Below are 18,734 nucleotides of genomic sequence, written 5' to 3' on the forward strand. Positions count from 1 at the left end.
AAAACCCTCATTTGACCGTGAAAGAAGATGGTCTGGATGATCAAACATCACTTTAGATATTGAATGAAATGTGTTTTGGCAAAATTAAGTGTAGTTTCGGTGAGCCATTTACGTCATTAGGCTGCGCCCCTTACCTCCAGCATCTCTGCCACGTCATAGAAGGGCTTGTGCCAGGCGGAAACGGCAACCGAAGAAACACCCACGCTGTCCAGCTCAATGATGTAGCCCAACCTCCTACTATATTAGTAGAAGAAGTACACGGTTGTCACTGTGTGTTTCCTCAGTCTGGGAATTCAAGTGAAAACTCAGTTCTGGTGTGTTTTTCCACTGGTAAGTTGTGAAGCTAACTAGCTAGCTGCTTAGCATGGTAGGCGACTCTTTATGAGGTAACGCTAACGCTAACTGTTAAGTGTGAAGTTACAGCTTTGAAGCTAGCTAGGCTGGGTAACGTTAGTTTGCTTGAGTTACGGTGGCCTCATGTAGCTATAACACAGGACTCACGAGAAAACTAAGACGCGTTATATTACATATAGCTGACGTTTGCTAACGTTTCTTAATTGATGCTCACGGTAGATATGACAGTAACTGTTACATAGACCGAGTGGTTGCTAACGTTAGCCATAACCGGTGTAACTGTTTGATTATCTGAGTCAACGTGAGCAGGTTAGTCAAATGTAACACGATCTACTTCAAGGAAATAAACAGCCATATTCTTGTTAGCATGGCTTGATGAGGAGGAGATGATGTCGCCACTGTAGAGTAACTGTGTTTTGCTGCCATGGAAACAAAATTATGACGCGAGTAGTTCAAGCTAGGTTAATGTGGTTCAAGATGTATGCTACTAATACTACTGTCTGCTTCGAAATCCGTCTCAATGTTAAAGCCCCCACCACCGGCTCTAGTTATGTTACCTGATGGCCACTGCTGTATGAATGGGCTCTTGGAGGATGGGCCCCTCTCATGTTACACATCCTGGACAAGATCCTGGAAAGAAACTAATGAATGAAAGCTATTGAATGATATCACCTCATAGGGTGTCTTAAGACGATGTGCAGTTTAATTATTTTATTGATATGTCCTTTTAAATGCCAGCTGGCTTATCAATCACTGGCTGTAAAGTAATGACAACTTTTTAGCAAGTGAAACTATGCGTCAGGTCAAAGTTCTGTGTGACTTAAAACAAACATATTTCCAAACCTGGCTGGCGGTATGACCATGTTAACTCATTGTGCTGATACATTATCTAATGTCTAATATCTACTTTTCTACATTTGTGTCATGATTTCTGTATTTTGCATTTGTGTGTGTGTGTGGTTTCAAAGCAAAGGGTTTGGAATGCTGCTAGACGACACTCCACTTTTTGACCCCTCCCTGCTTCAGGAGATAGACTGGAGTAGCAACACTGTGTCCTTCTCTCCTCCCATCTCCCCGACCAGCCCAGGTGAAGGCCTGGTGCTCAGGCCGCTCTGTACGGCAGACTTCAACAGGGGTGAGTCAGAGACTGGGTGGACAACATATTCCCGACCGGTAGTCATTTTCTCCGGGGCAGTGTTGGGAAGGGTTACTTTTCAAATGTAATTGCTTACTACTCACTCAGATACATACTTACTTACTTTTGATATCTATTTTAACAAATGTTTTCAGCTGGGCAATAAAGCAGAAAATTGACCAGAAATGCCAGCTATGCCAAAAGACAGCATTTCTGGACAGTGAAAAGATGCAAAGGCACAGACTGAAGGTTGTATTTTTCGTGCAAGCTTTTTTATTTTGATTTGTAACTGTAATCTAACTACATATTTTTTCCCTCAGTAAGTGTAAAAGATTACAGTTACATTTAGTTTGTAATTACAAAACTAAATTACATGTAACTACTTACTCCCCAACACTGCTCAAGAGAATATGAAGATAAGAAGACGACCACTTTGTGATGGATGATGTAAAATAGCGCTGCAACGATTAGTTGACTAATCGATGACTAATTGGCTATTAAAATAATCAGTGACTATTTTAGTAGTCGACTAATCGGTTTGAGTCATTTTTCATAGAAAAGTACTATAAAAGTCCCCCAAAATACTCTTACTGCAGCTTCTTACGTTCAGATATTGGCAGCTTTACACACTCTCCCATGACGGTGAACTAAAACCCTTTGGCGTGAGCATGAAACAAGACATTAGATGACATAGTTTTTGGGTTTGGGAGAGACAGACCGACATTTTTCAACATTTTAACACATTTTTCGATGAAATGATTAGTCGACTAATCGAAGAAATAATCGACAGATTAGTCGACAATGAAATAATCGTTAGTTGTAGCCCTAATGTGAAAAGCATGTTTTTTCTTCTATGGTGTCCAATGTGGAAGATATTAGTAATATAATAAAATATTTTAAGCCTAATAGTAACACATATGAAGAGTTTGTGAATGATGGAGTGAGAATTCCCCCAGACATTTTCACCTACTTTCATTTTGTTATTATTTTCCAGGATTCTTCAAGGTTTTATCTCAGCTCACTCAGACGGGCGATGTCACACCAGAGCAGTTCACAAGTAAGTTCTACATTTATGTAAGACAGAAGTTATTATTTTGCTCAGAACATTTATATTAACATTTATATTTATAGTTCTAGCATGGCCATGTGTTTAAACAGTTGTCTCTATATAAATCAAATAGCACATTTGAGAAGAGAAAGAACCCTTGTTTCAGAAAATAAAATTTAAATACCAACCTATGCAAGGCAATATCATTGATGATTTAAAAAATACTCAAATTTTGTCTGCTGGCTTCCAGAAAAGTTTGACCATATGAAGAAGACAGGAGACTACTACGTTGTTGTGGTGGAAGACACAGTATTGGGACAGATTGTTGCCACGGCCACACTGATCACAGAACACAAATTCATCCACTCCTGTTCAAAGGTAAATTACCTCCTGTCAAGCATTTTGGATGTATTTATATATGTATGCACTGGTTATTTAAATAATGCTAATTACTGATGTAGTTTACCACCCCAAACCAAAAAAAGTTACTTTCACATTTCTGTTTCCTTAAAAAACATGTAAATTAAAGTTGCGTAGTAAATGGTAAATGGACCAACATACATATAGCGCCTTTCTAGTCATCTGACCACTCAAAGCGCTTTTTACACTACGAGTCACATTCACCCATTCACACACTCATTCACGCACTGGTGGCCGAGGCTACCATACAAAGTGCCACCTGCTACTCAGTGTTTTAACACACTCACACACTGGATGGAACAGCTATCGGGTGCAATTTGGGGTTCAGCATTTTGCTCAAGGATACTTCGACCTGCAGGCTAGAGGAGCCGGGGATCGAACGACCCGCTCTACCTCTGAGCCACATCCGTAGTAAATGTGCACTTTTATCGATCTTGAAAATGACTGTAACTATGACTGAAATGAAGACCCTCTCTGTTCTGTTCTGTTTGTAGAGAGGCCGGGTGGAGGAAGTAGTAGTCAGTGACGTGTGCAGAGGGAAGCAGCTGGGCAAACTGTGAGTGGACCTGTGTGACACAAAGACGTTCTGTTTTGGATTGCTTTACTTATTTAAAGGTGCAGTCTGCAGTTTTGGAGGAAGATTGTAGATATTTTAACTCAGCATCTAAACCAATACACCTGTCCCATTGGTGCTCCTTCAGAGGCACCGATGACTTCTCAGATGTTATTTATGTGTAGCTCAGTCCAATCCAGAGTCAGGGCTGTGTATGAACATCAGAATTTTTTTTTTTTTAACACACAGAACAGTTTGTGGACTCTGAGGAGATTTTTGCTGAATGCAACCAAAAGTGTATTGTATTAGAGTTGCAGACTGCACCTTTAAGATATTTTATTCTTTCCATAAATCACCTGACAAAACATTATTCACATGGGACATATTTAGGAATTATCTCTGGTTTTGTACTGATTTATTTTCCTCTCCCCTTCCCCTCTCTTTTTCCTGTCTCTATAGGTTAGTGTCAGCTCTCACTCTTCTCAGTAAAAAACTGAATTGCTATAAAATCACACTGGAATGTGCACCCAACAATGTGGCTTTCTACCAAAAGTTTGGATACACCGCCTCGCACGAGACTTACATGCAGTGTCGGTTTTCAGACTGAGGACAACAGCGGCTTTAAGCCACGGTTTTTGGGGGGCATGGACCGCACTTTTTTACACCCACTGACATCACAACATGGCGTTTACAAATGGTTTTAAGAATTGAGAGAGCTTCCCAAGAACGAGGGTGTGGCTGTGAGTCGTTTCTGAATGCTCGTCCTGATTTCAGCACACTTGAGTGAATGTATGTTGAAGCCCTCCGCTCAGTCCAAAATCATCCTCCGCCCCTTTGGTAACCATGGCTACCTCACCAGGGTGGATCTCTGTCATCGTCTTCCCCGCCGTCAGAGGACAGGAATTTGTGTTACTGTAAATGTAATGTACCATGCGTCTGTAGGTAAATTCAGTTGCTTGGGAAATCAAGATGGTACCAAATTGCATTATATTTCAGAAGCAGCAATATAATAATATTATTTACTGCAGCTTCTCAAGTTCACTACAAAACCATGTATGCTGGAAGAAGTCCTTTAGATTATGATTCAGACTTAATCTCATCTGTCGCATCGATCATCAACAACAAGTCACCAAAGAAAAGCATTTTGTTTCTTTTAATGTGATTACTGAACTTATTATTTTTGGATTTTACTGGGCTTTCATTTATCTGATCTCTCCTCTTTGGTACTAAGTGCTCTATATCTCAGCAGGCTTTTATTTCTTTGACAGTAATGTTGTTGGATAACTACAATGATTACTGCAAGATACAAAGCACTACTATCAAGTCAAGACTGTTATAATGTATAATATCTCTAGTGAACAAAACGTTTATATTTTACAAGGCAATAGTGAGGAATTAACGAAGGTTCTTAGAGTTTTGTATTCGGCCGATATTTGAAACATGATCACAGCTGTGATAAGGGTTGAAACCTTTAGCGATGGGAAATGATACAAATGATTGTTTTGTAAATGAACTCTTATTTAAGTTTTCTAATTATGCTGTTATTCTGGAGAACAGGGGAACATATTTAATGTAATTTATTTCCAAATATGTAATAGTCATAAAATATTCTACAATCAACTGTGTTTCTTTGCTTGTATTTCTGGTTGTTAAAACAAATGAGTGAAATTTGTGTTACAATGCTGATTCATGTTGTAACTAGAGAAGCACAAAGTTGCAATGGCTGCAACCATGTATACACATGCCTCAATGCGTTTTGCTTGGTGCGATTAATCAGCTGTCCTTTATCTTATGACCAGTCTTTCCACAAAATCTTGAAACTGTGAATCCATCAGATTTTTGCAAAAGGCCACTCCTGCTGCCACGCCCTTTTTTTAAAAAAAAAAAAAAAAAAAATTTTTTTAAACACACACTGACACTTGATCCCCATGCCAAATGCCACTGTGAAAACAGTGGGGGGGAATTTTTGTGGACCGACTGAGCAAGCTATAGAGCTGCTGAAGCTTTTTACAAATGGAAAGCTACAGTATGCATTGTAGGAAATTATTTTCAATCTAAAGTTCAAATGAATCATTTGGCATGTAGATACATGCCATATAAAGGATTTTGGAAAACCCAACAAAGTATACGTAACTTAATTTCCATAGCTATGTCATCAGTGTCATAATTGTAATTCTGCTTAACCCTTAAATGGTTTTCTGTATCCTGGGGAATACAGTCATTTGACAGGCTGTGAGGGGAAGCGCATTAAGTGGGTGCACTTTATATCATGAGAGAGACTGAAGGTGGGGATGGATTGACTACTCAGGTCATGTGGCTTCACACCATCATTAAAAATGTACTTTTTATTTGAATCAAAATCCAAAATGATAACCTACGTCATTTTAGAAAATAGTTTTTTAAGGGTAATTTTATGTTGAAAAATAATGAATTGCATTTTGACATCTTCGATAATCAGGCATTGAATATCTGTATCCTGAAGGATACACTGCCCAGATAAGGGTATAAAAACAGCAATGATCAGTCACAGATGTAGTTATGTTTTGTTATGTTCTATTCTCTACAGATCATCAATAATATAAAGGCGTGACATAATGAATACTATTTATTTTTTATTCTTGTATTGCCACCTGATAGTTGAAATGATTATAGAAGTACTGAAAATGTTCTTGTAAAGCAAGTAGTCGTTGAAAAATACATGGAGAAAAACAGCACCTACTGCTACGCTGATCTACCTCCCTGCACCAGTCAAGTTCTCAACTCCACTAACCACGACTATCTAAAAAGAAATGATAAATCTGTAATAAAATAATAGCTAATGTTGGGGCATCACAGGGAAGATGACGGTATAAAGACAGGAATGAGAATTTTTTTTTTTTTTTTTTTTTAGAAATGTGAAGAGAACATTGTTAATTCAAAGATTAGATTTGTTTCGATTTTCAAAACATACTGTATATAGAAAAATACTGTTTACACATTTTTAAAACCGTAATTAATTGGTTGTAAAAGGTTTCAAAATTGGAACATATTAAATGAGGGGAGAAATGTTACATTTACACCTTAAATGGACAACGTGTCTCTGGAGATACAATTTGTAATTTGGAAATTACAGGTTGTGTCATATAGCCTAAATGCTTTAGAAAATAGTAATTCATTTTACAAAATATTTATATGTGCCTGCCCATTTAAGGGTTAAAATTAATTCTTATATGATTTCAACCTTTGGGGTAGACGCACTCTGAACCCAGAGCTCGTTTTACTAAAATACATCACAAGGTCTCCAGGAAGGTTTGTTAAAATAAAACAGTATAATTTGTGTGACTGTAAAATGGGTCTTTAAATATTTAGAAATAAAATACTAGTAATAAGAATGTAAAGTTATGAAGCACAACATGACATTATGAAAGAGCAACAAAGCTGGACTCAGTCAGACTTCTTTTTATTAAGCAGTGAGTTGTTATTTATCCATTCCTTACTGTCCCATATTAGGCCTAATATTAGTCCATAATCCTATTACTCCCAAAATAAAGGCATTAGCTATTCCTCATGTCATGTCCTCAGCTGGGCGATGTCCTGGCTACTTTCCCTTTTGCCGACTGCCCCATTCTGGTCATCTACACAAATTCAAGTATCGAAAGTGCATTATTGCAATACTGTCCCGCTGCAAATGCAAAATGCTTTAAATACTATAAAACTGCAAAAAATTTCCCATCAGTGCATTCAGCTCGAGAAAAAAAAGGACTTATCAAATTGGCCCGATCCCCGTCAGTGCTCCATGTCTCAGACATGAGCTGTCCCCCTCCCACCCCGGTCCCTTCCCCTTAGAAAAAGTTCAAATATTTACATTTTTAATCCCATTAAAAATGTGGAAAAAAAATTGAGTGCACTGCGCCACACGGCTAAATATCAGCAAAGCTCATCCGTTCTGTGCTGCTGTGACCTGCATCGCTCCGAAGTCCTCGTCCTCCTCCAGGCTGCGTTTACGGCTTCCTGTTACAGAAATGTAGAGACGCAAAAGAGTGACTGAACATACTGCATACACCAACACACACACATTAATAACTGTGTAAACCCTCACGGATTAAAGATCCTCTCAAACCCTGAACATTTTGTCGTGTGTGCTGGGTGAAATCACCACCATTCGGGTAGAACAAAAACAGCTTTAAGGGAAATTATGAGCCTGTCCTCAAAGGGCTCCAAGTGTTCTAATGTTGGCATCTGTTTACATCTTTTAAATAGAAACATTCATGACACTAAGGAAAGATGAATACAGTGAATTATGAAATCATCCACAATGGATCTGGCTTTGATTTGCTGAATAAATGGCTCCATTGTGGATTCAAAGAAAAAACATTAAGAACTGCTTGGTACAAAATGTGCCACCCACCTCTGGAACATCACCACTCAACGCTGATGTACAGTTAAATAAGGTCATAAATATCATCCTGTAAGTCAGACTTGTCAGTGTGCCAAACAAACTGACACTAATTCTACTCCATGCCTGAATAACATGATGTCAATCAATCCTGCTTTAAATGCCTTTCTGGAATCAGTCTGGCTGAGACACAAAAAGACAAAAGAAAGGAGGTGTGGGTGAGCAGGGCTGGGTACAGTGTGTACAAACCTGGCATCCCAGCTTGTAAGGAGAAGGACCTGCCCAACTGCATCGGTGACATCATTTTAATGGTCAATTTGGCTAGGTAGATTGCTTCATATTCCTGGGACAAAAAAATTCAAACAATATCAGCATGGCGTGGTGTGTTTACCTTACAGCAATGCTGAAAAGAACCTTTGATATTGTGAACATGGTACAGCATTTATGACCACAGGATTTAAAATGGAATATTTATGACATAAAATACAACTTGCCCTCACATGTGCACAAACCTCATGTCTCTCACACACATGCTTGTCATAACTTATACAACTCAAAAAACAGAGATGAGTCATTCTGATGACGCTTGTGAGCCAGATGCCCAAATACTAAGTGCCTCGCTAAATGTGGCCAACAAAGTAAGTGACTAGTAAAACACTGCAGAGATGCTATACAGTACCCATACTTAAAGATACGAAAATGATTTCTACAGTGTCACACCCAAAGCAGATAACTCTGATTGATAACACACACTATAAGATGACACATCCTGGCCTTTCAAAGACATGGAGCTCAAGGTGGTATATTTGGTAGTGCATTTATTTATAGTACCAAGTAAGGAGTTGTAAGTGCTCACTTATGGATTTGACTGTCATTCTGATGCCCTCTACTCTGTCTGGAAGTAAAGACTTACCTGTAGCTGATGCACAAAGCCCACGTTGGGGTTGATGCAGAACCTCCGCTCCTGGACGTGGCTGAATGCATCCCTGTAGAGTGAATATGGCACAAAGGTTACAACTACAGCTGCTAAAACACTGAGATATACCACTGCAAACTCTAACAGCAGTAAAAAAAAAAACATACTGATAACATCCACTTGCATGTTGTCAATTCAGCTGCAGCAAATGCAAAACAAAATACTGCTTCTTCTGCTGTGTTGCGTTTTAAATTCTAAGCTTTGTGCTGCATCATTACAGCTGCACGCTATCCCTCAGTTTCTCTTATGTCCTCTATATTTATGTTTGAAGTAGTCACAAACACCACTTGAGACGTATGTGAGTCTTGGCACACATAAGCCTCTCAATTCCCGGCGCGGTGCAGGGTGGCGAACCCCGCGCAGAGCTAGTTTCGAGCAGCGCAACCTGAGGTGCGCTCAGTTTGGTAGTTTGGCAGACCGAGGTGCGCTGAGATGGGTGTGGCGGCGCAGCAGGGGGAGGTGTCGACAGATGCAGCTTGGCGCAGTGACAGTTTCGTGCCAAAGGCTTTGCCGAAGGTGCACTAAAAGCTCGCCAGCTGAAACCAGGTCTACTGTCAGCGCAGGGCGAGCGTGACCGGCAGACAGTGCAAACACTACTCAATGCAACTATCTGCAATCGTACAATATGCATCTATGAAAATAGACACAAATCTCTTTAAAGGTCCAGTGTGTAGAATTTACGGGGATATACTGTTGTTAACCTTAGAATGAGCAGTTTATATCTACATAGGGAGTGGGTCTTTGTCAACCGTTATATTGCACTACAATTTTCTACAGTAGCCCATACTGGACAAACTAAACACTGGCTCTAGATAGGGCCATTCACATTTTTGCGTCAGCCACCATAGTTAGCAGCTTCTACATAGGGAGAGCATTGGAAAAAAATATTTTTTAATGTGAAACTGCTTTACTCAGTGTTATTAACCGTCATTTAAATCATTTGTTTGGGAGAGGAAGAGACCACTGTGGATAGTTGAACTCCCAGTAAAAACCTCCTGAACACATTTGCAGGTACTGGGCTAGAACAGCATCAGGGAAGCACCCATTTGTAAACTAAAACTGCTTTATTCAGTGTTTTTACTGGGTTTTAATCACCTGGTCTGTTTGATTTAGAGAGACAGAGACCTCTGGATATTTCAGATCCCAGTAAAAACCCTGCTAACAGTGAACACTGAAGGGATCCAAACCAGGAGTTCACTCTTGGCACATTGGAGAAGTTTCAGCTGGTCACAATCTGCAATCCTAAGCATCTGATGCCACTGAATCCTACATGCTGTTTCCATAAAAAGACAGACCTGTATTCCCAGTTCAGATCAAAGATTTGTGATGAGATTAAACCATTTTAGAACATTGCAGAAAGAAGTTGCAGCGGTGAGAACTGCCCGTCTGAGCTCGACTCAAGCCGGTTGATGGTGTCACCTGCAACTCAGCTGGTCAAATGACAGGCAGATGGCTTTAGAATGTAAAGCACGTCACGTGTTTCATCAGCCAACCCGCTTGTAGTGAAGTCCACCGGTCAAGTCAAAATAACCACAGACAGCTTGTTCACTTGCTGTGGCAGGTGCTCCGTCCCCACTGGGCCCTCTGTTTCTGTTCTCACGGTGTGTCTGTGTCAGACGGTGGGTCGCTGCTACTGCTCGCTGTATATGCTTATGCCCCACCCACACACACACATTCTAATCGACTCATTATTTGGCGCTGGTTATTTATATTATTGTAGTAATTTTAATTATGAATACAGACCATCAGATGCTCCTTTTCAACGTTTCATCACTACTACAAATGCAACTGTAGCCAGTATCTCACTATCACTATCCTCATACATGTTTTAAGAAGCTACAAATTATATTTAGCCACAAAATCACCCTGAAAAGCTGGAAATCCGAACAGAAGAACAGAGCGTTGTTGCAGTGTATTGCAAGTAGTTGCCTGTTTCAACTCATCTCGTCGTGAATCTTTGGTCTGAACTGGGCTTTACACGGTAAAATCACAGGCCATTATTTGATGTGAGAAAACAAACAAACATATCACTCACCTGTATTTCATCCCAAATGTTTCCATAAGGTATGCGATCACTAAGGCAGCACTGGAAGAAATGAATAAAGGAGAGAATCAGAATCAGAATTTGGTACACGAACTTATAAATACCAAGGATATTTAGAAAACTTAAGCAATTATACATAAAATGGAGATTCAGTGCATAGACACAGAGCTTCCGAAATTATGTGAGATCAAAGCAAACCTCACCTTCTTGATATCCCTGCATTACCATGAACCAGTACCTTTCCTAAAAGAACAAAAGACTGTTGATAAAAGACTCTATTCTACTTGACAATGTGAGTATGAAAAATGGAAACTGCGTGCATCCTTACCTCCTGTTGCTAAGCAGCCATCAATAAATTCTTTAGTCTGTTAAAATAATAATAAAATACAGTAGATCAGACATAATGTAAATGCCACAGTAAATGTAAAACTTGACAAGAAGGAAGTAAAAAGCCACTTTGCAACTCACTGAGGGGAAAAATCTTATTATATTTTCCACTGGATTGTCAGCAATATCTAACACAAGGTATCTGCGGAGACACAACATTTAGTTCATGACAAACACTTTATCGAATAACATTTTTTATAACATCTCATGCAAAATGCAGTTCACGAGCAGAGCAGGCAGATCATGTGAGTTCTCACTTACCTAAATGTATGAGGGAAATTAGGTTTGATAAAATTGGCTTCAATGTCTTGGCGGACACAAACGACATGCGTTATGCCCTGTCTCTCAAGGATTGGCAGCTAGACAAAGACACAGAAGAGAAGCAATACAAGCTATAAATACATGAGCAGAAAATGTATCATTTCCTCTGTGAGATTGTCTCCCTGTATCTGTGGTTATATTCTGTGAAACATTACCTTGCTTTTCATTGCAGCAGAGTAAGGACCTAAAAACAGTCCCGGTAGTATCTCCTGAAAGTAAAGACAGAGCCAGACGTCAGTAACAACACAGGCAGTGAGAATCCCCACACTTACTCTATGTTTATTCACTCCACCTCTTTACCAACATGATGTTTTTAATAGTAAATGTGCCAGCATTATAACGTTGCATTTAGTGGCCAATATCCAACACCAAGTGGGACCTGGATTAAAGTTCTCACAGCTAGTGTATCTATTCTAAAAACAATACGACACTCAGTATAATCTGAGCCTCTAAATATTAGGACTGTTCCTAACTACTATTTCCCAGACGTTTAAACACATATACACTTTGACAGTTGACTAGTGTCCTAGTAAGAAAACACTCAGATAAAAGTCAAAACTTAATCTGTGAGGTTAAACACTGTCTAGAAAAAACTGTGTAAATTACGACAGTCATTTTAAATTGTTATCACATTTTTCAATAACCAAATTGCATTATTTTAAATGCCACTGAAATGTTTGCAGGGTGTCTACAGATATAAGTTAAAGTTAGTAAAGTTACCATGTTAAATTTAAGACCAAACCTGCAATGGAAATACACATTATATATATACATATACATATACATATATACATATATATATATATATATATATATATACATATATACATATATATATATACATATATATATATATATATATATATATATATATATATATATATATATATATATATATATATATATATATACATATATATATATATATATATACATATATATATATATATATATATATATATATATATATATATATATATATATATATATATATAGTGTGAGACACTCATGTGTAAGTACTCTTTCCGAGTAAACACACTGATGTCAGTTCAAAATGAACAGTGAGGAAAAATGACAACAATTGGGTGAGTTAGTTAAATATGAAAAGACAACAAAATCTCATCAGTCATTCTGTCTGTAAGGCTTATGTGACCGAAAATATTTAAGACACATCTAATCTGAATTGAAGACAATTAAAGACTTTTTAAGGCCTTATATTAAGAAAACTTAATTTAAGACTTTTTAAGGACCCATAGACACCCTGGTGTGGCACTTTGTATGTTATCCTACAAAACAGGACAACAACCCACTAAATAACTTAACAAATAACATTTAATTTAAATAAATCATCAAGAAACTAACTTTTTAGGAAAAGTGCCTGATTACTACAACGGCATTTTTGTTGGGTGAATGTACGTGCATAACATGCTAATTTTAATAACATGTTTGACTGATTGGTATTTTTGGGGCCAATTATCGAGGGTAGCAATGTTTAATCATCATACACATGCCTAAATATTAGATTCTCTAACCTGTTAACAGCCTTAATCTCAAATTTGACATTGGGCAGTATGATGGAAACCAAGAAGTACTTAATAATATTTTTAAAATATGCATATTGACACAATATAGTAAATTAATTAAACTCATATGTAGAATAATCATGGTTGTGTTAAACACAATCAAATGTGCTCCTCAGCTTTTATGCTTTACATGAAACAAAACCTCTTCATTAAGTCAAACACCACCTTCAGTAACTCATTTTGTAAAATAATTGGTTTAGACATCTGGCTTTTGCAAACTAAATGAGCTGACATGAAAAGGGCTGGGGGATATGGAAAAAATCCAACATCTCTGTAACAATATTGCAGCGATATTGTCGGTTTAACTATTGGTGCTTTCTTTTGTAACTATACTATTCTTACTTATATACTATAATCATACATCGTCTGTATTCCCCTTACTGACCTGACTGTCTACTTTCTTCAGGACGACAGACATGTGCTCTGTATTATAAGTCAGGCTGTTCTCATGCACTGTTCGTATGTATACATAGGAAAAGTATCGTATATAATCCAGGTGATCATGGGCCAGTAATATACGTATAACCCATGTAATTATGAAGGCTGTGATCACATGTGGGGAGCTGTGGCTCAAAGGTAGAGCGGGTTGTTCAATCCATACTTCCAGTCTACATGTTGAAGTATCCTTGTACAAGATACTGAACCCCAAATTGCTGTCTGTTCCATCGGTGTGTGAGTGTGTTAAAAAAAGAGTTGTATGGTAGCCTAGGCCACCAGTGTATGAATCTAGAAAGGCGCTATACAAGTGCAGGTCCATGACCATGTGCCAAGGGGAGTAAAGAAGCACACAGTGCACATGAGGAGACAGGTTGGTACACAGGATTCTTCCCAGTGAGACCAGTATTCTAAAACTTCACTTGCCTTACGTATTTGGGTAAATAATGATCAGTCATGTGGATATAATGACTGAGTGGAAAATGTGGAAAACAGCAAATAATAGAAGCTAGAGCAGGCAGGTAAGTTCAGAAAATGACATCACTTCACTAATGTTGCCTTTATAACCAGGACAAGACAACACTTACATCATTATGATATCCAAAATCTAAGATATCTAGTCTCATGTCACACTATCGATATCACATTGATATATTGCAGAGCCCTGGAATCAAATAGGTTGTTACCAGAAGTTGATAAGTGAAATCCTCAAATAGACATCATTATCTTTTATACTAACACTTTCTGTTATATTTGCCTAAAATAATACTTTTACCAATGTCCATTCAGAGACTGCTGTCAATGTGGGGGTGAATCAGGGAATTCTGGGAGTCCTCTCAGACTTGGTGCATACTGAATCACTGCCAAGTATTAACTCTTCCCTGTACAGAGCACAGACTCATTTTACATACCTGCATTTCTCGTCTCATCGGATAAGCCCAGTCCTGTAAAGGAGAATTTAACAGACACGTTAGAGTCTGAGTGAAGCTGTTCAGATGATGTCACAGCTAATGGAGAGATTTCAGCCAGAGGACAGAGTGAGACATGAGTACCGGTTTACTTGGTGTACATACGTGGCTCATGTTTGGAGACTACCATGCTACTGAGTGTTGCCACAGTCAACAGTAACGTTAGTACACAGATAAACACACAGACAAAGAAACACTCGTGTATCTGTCACAGGCCCACATTAACGCGCTGTACACAAACACACACACATATTCCCTGCGTATATTTAGCTGTCAGACATTAATGCTGTAGTGGAGGTTAGCTCAGGTTAGCCTCACAGAGTAACATCGGCTAACACAGGCTGCTGTGCACACACACGCACCAGAAGCTCCTCCTTGGTCGCGGGCAGAGACGGAAACTGAAGTTTGTTGTCTTCGTCCATTCTGCTGTCTGTTCGGGCACCGCCGGCCCGGCTTCACGCGCGGTATCGATGTTTCTCGCGGCGGGGTTAGCTGGACAATCGATGCAATTTGTTTTGAGGCTCCACATGCATGTCCGCCATGCTGTCCCCTGACAGATGTGTCACGTGACCGCTCGGCAGATGGCAAACTCGTTGAAAGAAGGAGAGGGGAGCAATGGCGGCGTCCAGTGGTCGAGTCAGGAAGCGCACAGCACTGAGCTCAAGGAAACCATAAGGACACTATACTCTTCTTCTTCTTCTTCTTCTTCTTCCACCTCCTTATCTTCTTCTGCTTCTCAATAATAATACATCTTTTATACTTTTCTTGACTTAGTTTAGGATATGAGAGGGTATGCAGGTCAAAGAAAAATGATAATAAAAAATAAAATTTAAATAAAATGTTAATAATTTGAATAAATAATAATTTCAATAAGAAATAAAAAATGTGTGACATTGACATTATACACATTAAACGGTTTGTTGGCAAAATTCAATTGTTGATTTAGTAGCCTTGACAGAAAAAAGTCAACCATCAAATTTCGCACATACCTGAGAGGATACACATGACCCACAAGGTCAAGGGTTGAGGGATTTGCGCTGTTTTGGAGCCAGCCCCAAGTGGTCAGTCAATGAACTGCAGGTTTTGGCACTTGTCAGCCCTGGAGGTTGCAGCCTTGGTTAAACGTACCAAAGAATGTCCGCAGCTATAGCTTTGGCAAATAGAAAGTGGGTTAACCTTAGTGTAAAAGGAATTTCAACCAACAAAATCTAAGGATACATCCAGTTCAGAATCAGAAGAAAGGCAAGTTTTGGGTTCATGATATGAAACATTAGCCTTGCGACTGGAGCCCCGCCACAGTCATTGCTTGGATCTGGGAATCGCGTATGACTCTCAGTGGACCACACCCTCAGGCTCCAGATGCACCATGTAATGTAAGTACTTCCATGTCTTCAGAGGGACCTCACACGCAGATGCTTGATTGAATAGAAGGACACAGTCCTCGGGAGATTCTGCACTGAGATGCGTCGCCTGCAGCTCCAGATAATTTCAGTGGTGTTAGCCGCTACAGTTGCATATTAACGTAGGCTAAGTTACTGAGAGTATGAAAGTCTGTTGCCCAAAACTATTAGAATTGGCATTAGGGGTTAAACTCAAGGTTGTGAGTTATGTTGTGGCATTTTAGTGGGAAAAATCAGATTTCGCTACAGCAACAGTCTTGCTTTAGTTCAGTCAATTTGCTTTGGAAAATGTTTGAGCTAGGCTGTGATGCACTCTGAGGCATGTTTGGGTGATGTATGTCTGTTAAAGGGATAGTTCAACATTTTGGCAAATTCGCTTATTGCCATAATCCCTACAGTCATATGGGTAGGTACATTACCTTTAATTATCAGTGCCTGTTGTTCTGAGATCGGTGGGACAGAGCTGCCTGCTGCTCAGGGCACAAAATGGAGGTGAACGGTACAGCCCCCTCTCTCCCTCAAATCTAATCAAATACACCATCAAATGACTCCAAAACGCTCTTGTGGACAACTTGTAGCTTACACATTCACCACGCTATGAAATAATAATGTAATATTATGAGGCAAACTTGTTTTGAAGCCAAATGCAGAGCCGGAACTACATTCCAGACATACAGTACTTGCTGGGCGGAGTGATTTCAAACAGCGTATGTTTAGTATTTGCTTCATGTGTCGTAATGTTACTTAATTATATATTATTATTATTTCATAGCGTGGGGAATGCACAAGCCATGTGTTGTCCACTAGAGCGTTTTGGCGTCATTTGATGGTGTATTTGATTAATTTTGAGGGAGAGAGGGAGCCGTACCGTTCACCTCCATTTTGTGCCGTGAGCAGCAGGCAGCTCTGTCCCACCGATCTCAGAACAGCAATGCACTGATAATTAAAGGCAATGTACCTACTCATATGACTATAGGGAATACGGCAATAGGCGAATTTACCAAAATGTCGAACTATCCCTTTAAAGGTCTAGTATGTAAGATTTAGGGTGACTTAGTGACATCTAGTGGTGAGGATAGCAGATTGCAATAAGTTAAAACTTCTCCAGGTTAGCTTTCCTTCAGTGTTCATTCTTCAGGAGGTTTTTACCAGGAGATGAATTACCCGCAAAGGTCCCCTCTTCCCAAAAAGACAAGATTTAGACTGGTAAAAACACACTGAAAAAGCAGTTTCACATTAACAAAATCAGTGTTTTTCTCACACTTTTGTCACGAATGGGCTGAGCAGTACAGTGGCAGACAATAACACAAATGGGCCTATCTTGAGCTAGTATTTATTTATCTGTTCTGTGCTACTTTAAAAAACATGGCATTGTATGATTGTGTTCTCAGTAGACAAGAACCTTCTCCCTATGTAGATATAAATGGCTCATTAGGTAATGAAAACAATGATTCTTATTTTCAGGTGATTATACACTAAAGAAAACATACTTATTTTATTGTATTATATCCCATTTCTACCAATAAATCCCCATAAATCCAACACACTGAAGCTTAAAGGTTGGAGCTTGTGATTTGCATGTTTATAATGTGTTTTTGTATCAAATCATGGGTTGTTAAGCATTTTAATTCTGCATCACTGCTCAGCTCTGCTTGAAGAACTGCTCTGAATAATCTCTCCAAATAATAATACTAATAATAAATGTATATACATAGCAATTTTCATCACAAATTGCTTCACAAGATGATACAAGCTAATAAACGAAGCAAAAGTAAAAACCTAAAAAACATAATAGTATGATAGAAGAATAGTAAAGGGATAAAACAAGGTGAGATAAACAAATTCATACATACACATAACTGTGTATATGACACGCTATTGTGTGTGATCAGAGCTAGTAAATTCACAGCAGGGATGACCACATAGCCTGATATAATCTAAATGCAGATTACATTCATTATCAGCCTACACACTCTCACTGAACTCTGTCATCTTTTTCTCTCTTTTTCCTCTTATCATCATCTCTCTATCCCTCCTCTAAGCTCTGTCCAGTCTTCCAGTCTTTTATTTTTTTTTCTGCCCTCATCCCTCTGCAGTATCCATCCCTGCTCAATAATCACTTCAACAATGACTGATTACAAGAGAAGAAAAATCCCTGATCTAAAACAGAGAATGCATGGATAATTTCTAGATGTTTGTTTGGTCTCTCAGACGTTTCCCTGTTTGTTGTTGTGTGACTGTGCAGCATCTTGTGATTTTTGTTTATCGTCTGGCTCGTGGGAGGGGACGGCACTTTTTTCACAGATCAGAGGGAGATGTAATCTCACAGCAGAGATGCTCCAGTCGGCAAAGGCATGCATGTGTGGTTTGCTATGAGTGCATATGTTTGTGTGTTCTCAGTAACATCTTATAACTCTGCAGCACTACTGGTCAGCATGCAAGGAGTCACTAAAAAGTCATTTCTTATCAGTGGCGGGGGCAGATACATCCCCTACTGCTGCTCTTCCACCATCACACACACCTTGGAAATGAAGCTTTGAAGAATGTCAATACGTGCGCTTCAATTTGAAATACTTTTACAAGCATGCACATCTATCTTCTCTCAACTTAATTTCCTTCCTCACAAATCTTTAGCTTGCTGCTTAAAAAAAAATGCCCCGAATTATTTTCTCCCAGTGAGATGGTGTCCCTGTAGTGCTGACATCTTGGCGACAACAGCTCTTTGATATTGTGTT

At 38.9% G+C, this 18,734-nt stretch overlaps 2 protein-coding genes across 2 annotated transcripts; one reads left to right on the forward strand and one right to left on the reverse strand.

The window, feature by feature from the left end:
• Positions 1-159: 159 nt before the first annotated feature.
• gnpnat1 (glucosamine-phosphate N-acetyltransferase 1) lies at positions 160-5,130 on the forward strand. Its single transcript, XM_049560694.1, has 6 exons — positions 160-330; positions 1,323-1,489; positions 2,484-2,546; positions 2,788-2,915; positions 3,452-3,513; positions 3,970-5,130. Exons 2-6 carry the CDS (start codon positions 1,336-1,338, stop codon positions 4,115-4,117), a joined length of 555 nt encoding a protein of 184 aa, XP_049416651.1. The 5' UTR covers positions 160-330; positions 1,323-1,335; the 3' UTR covers positions 4,118-5,130.
• Positions 5,131-6,933: 1,803 nt separating this feature from the next.
• On the reverse strand, positions 6,934-15,165 carry styx (serine/threonine/tyrosine interacting protein). Its single transcript, XM_049560031.1, has 11 exons — positions 14,962-15,165; positions 14,543-14,575; positions 11,769-11,822; positions 11,554-11,651; positions 11,374-11,434; positions 11,234-11,270; positions 11,109-11,148; positions 10,897-10,947; positions 8,799-8,871; positions 8,135-8,228; positions 6,934-7,500 (listed from the first exon to the last, which is right to left on the reverse strand). The coding sequence occupies exons 1-11, from the start codon at positions 15,019-15,021 to the stop codon at positions 7,427-7,429; spliced, it is 675 nt and encodes a 224-aa protein (XP_049415988.1). The 5' UTR covers positions 15,022-15,165; the 3' UTR covers positions 6,934-7,426.
• Positions 15,166-18,734: the final 3,569 nt, after the last annotated feature.

Source organism: Epinephelus fuscoguttatus, linkage group LG2 (genome assembly GCF_011397635.1).
Source record: "Epinephelus fuscoguttatus linkage group LG2, E.fuscoguttatus.final_Chr_v1".
Lineage (NCBI taxonomy): Eukaryota > Metazoa > Chordata > Actinopteri > Perciformes > Serranidae > Epinephelus > Epinephelus fuscoguttatus.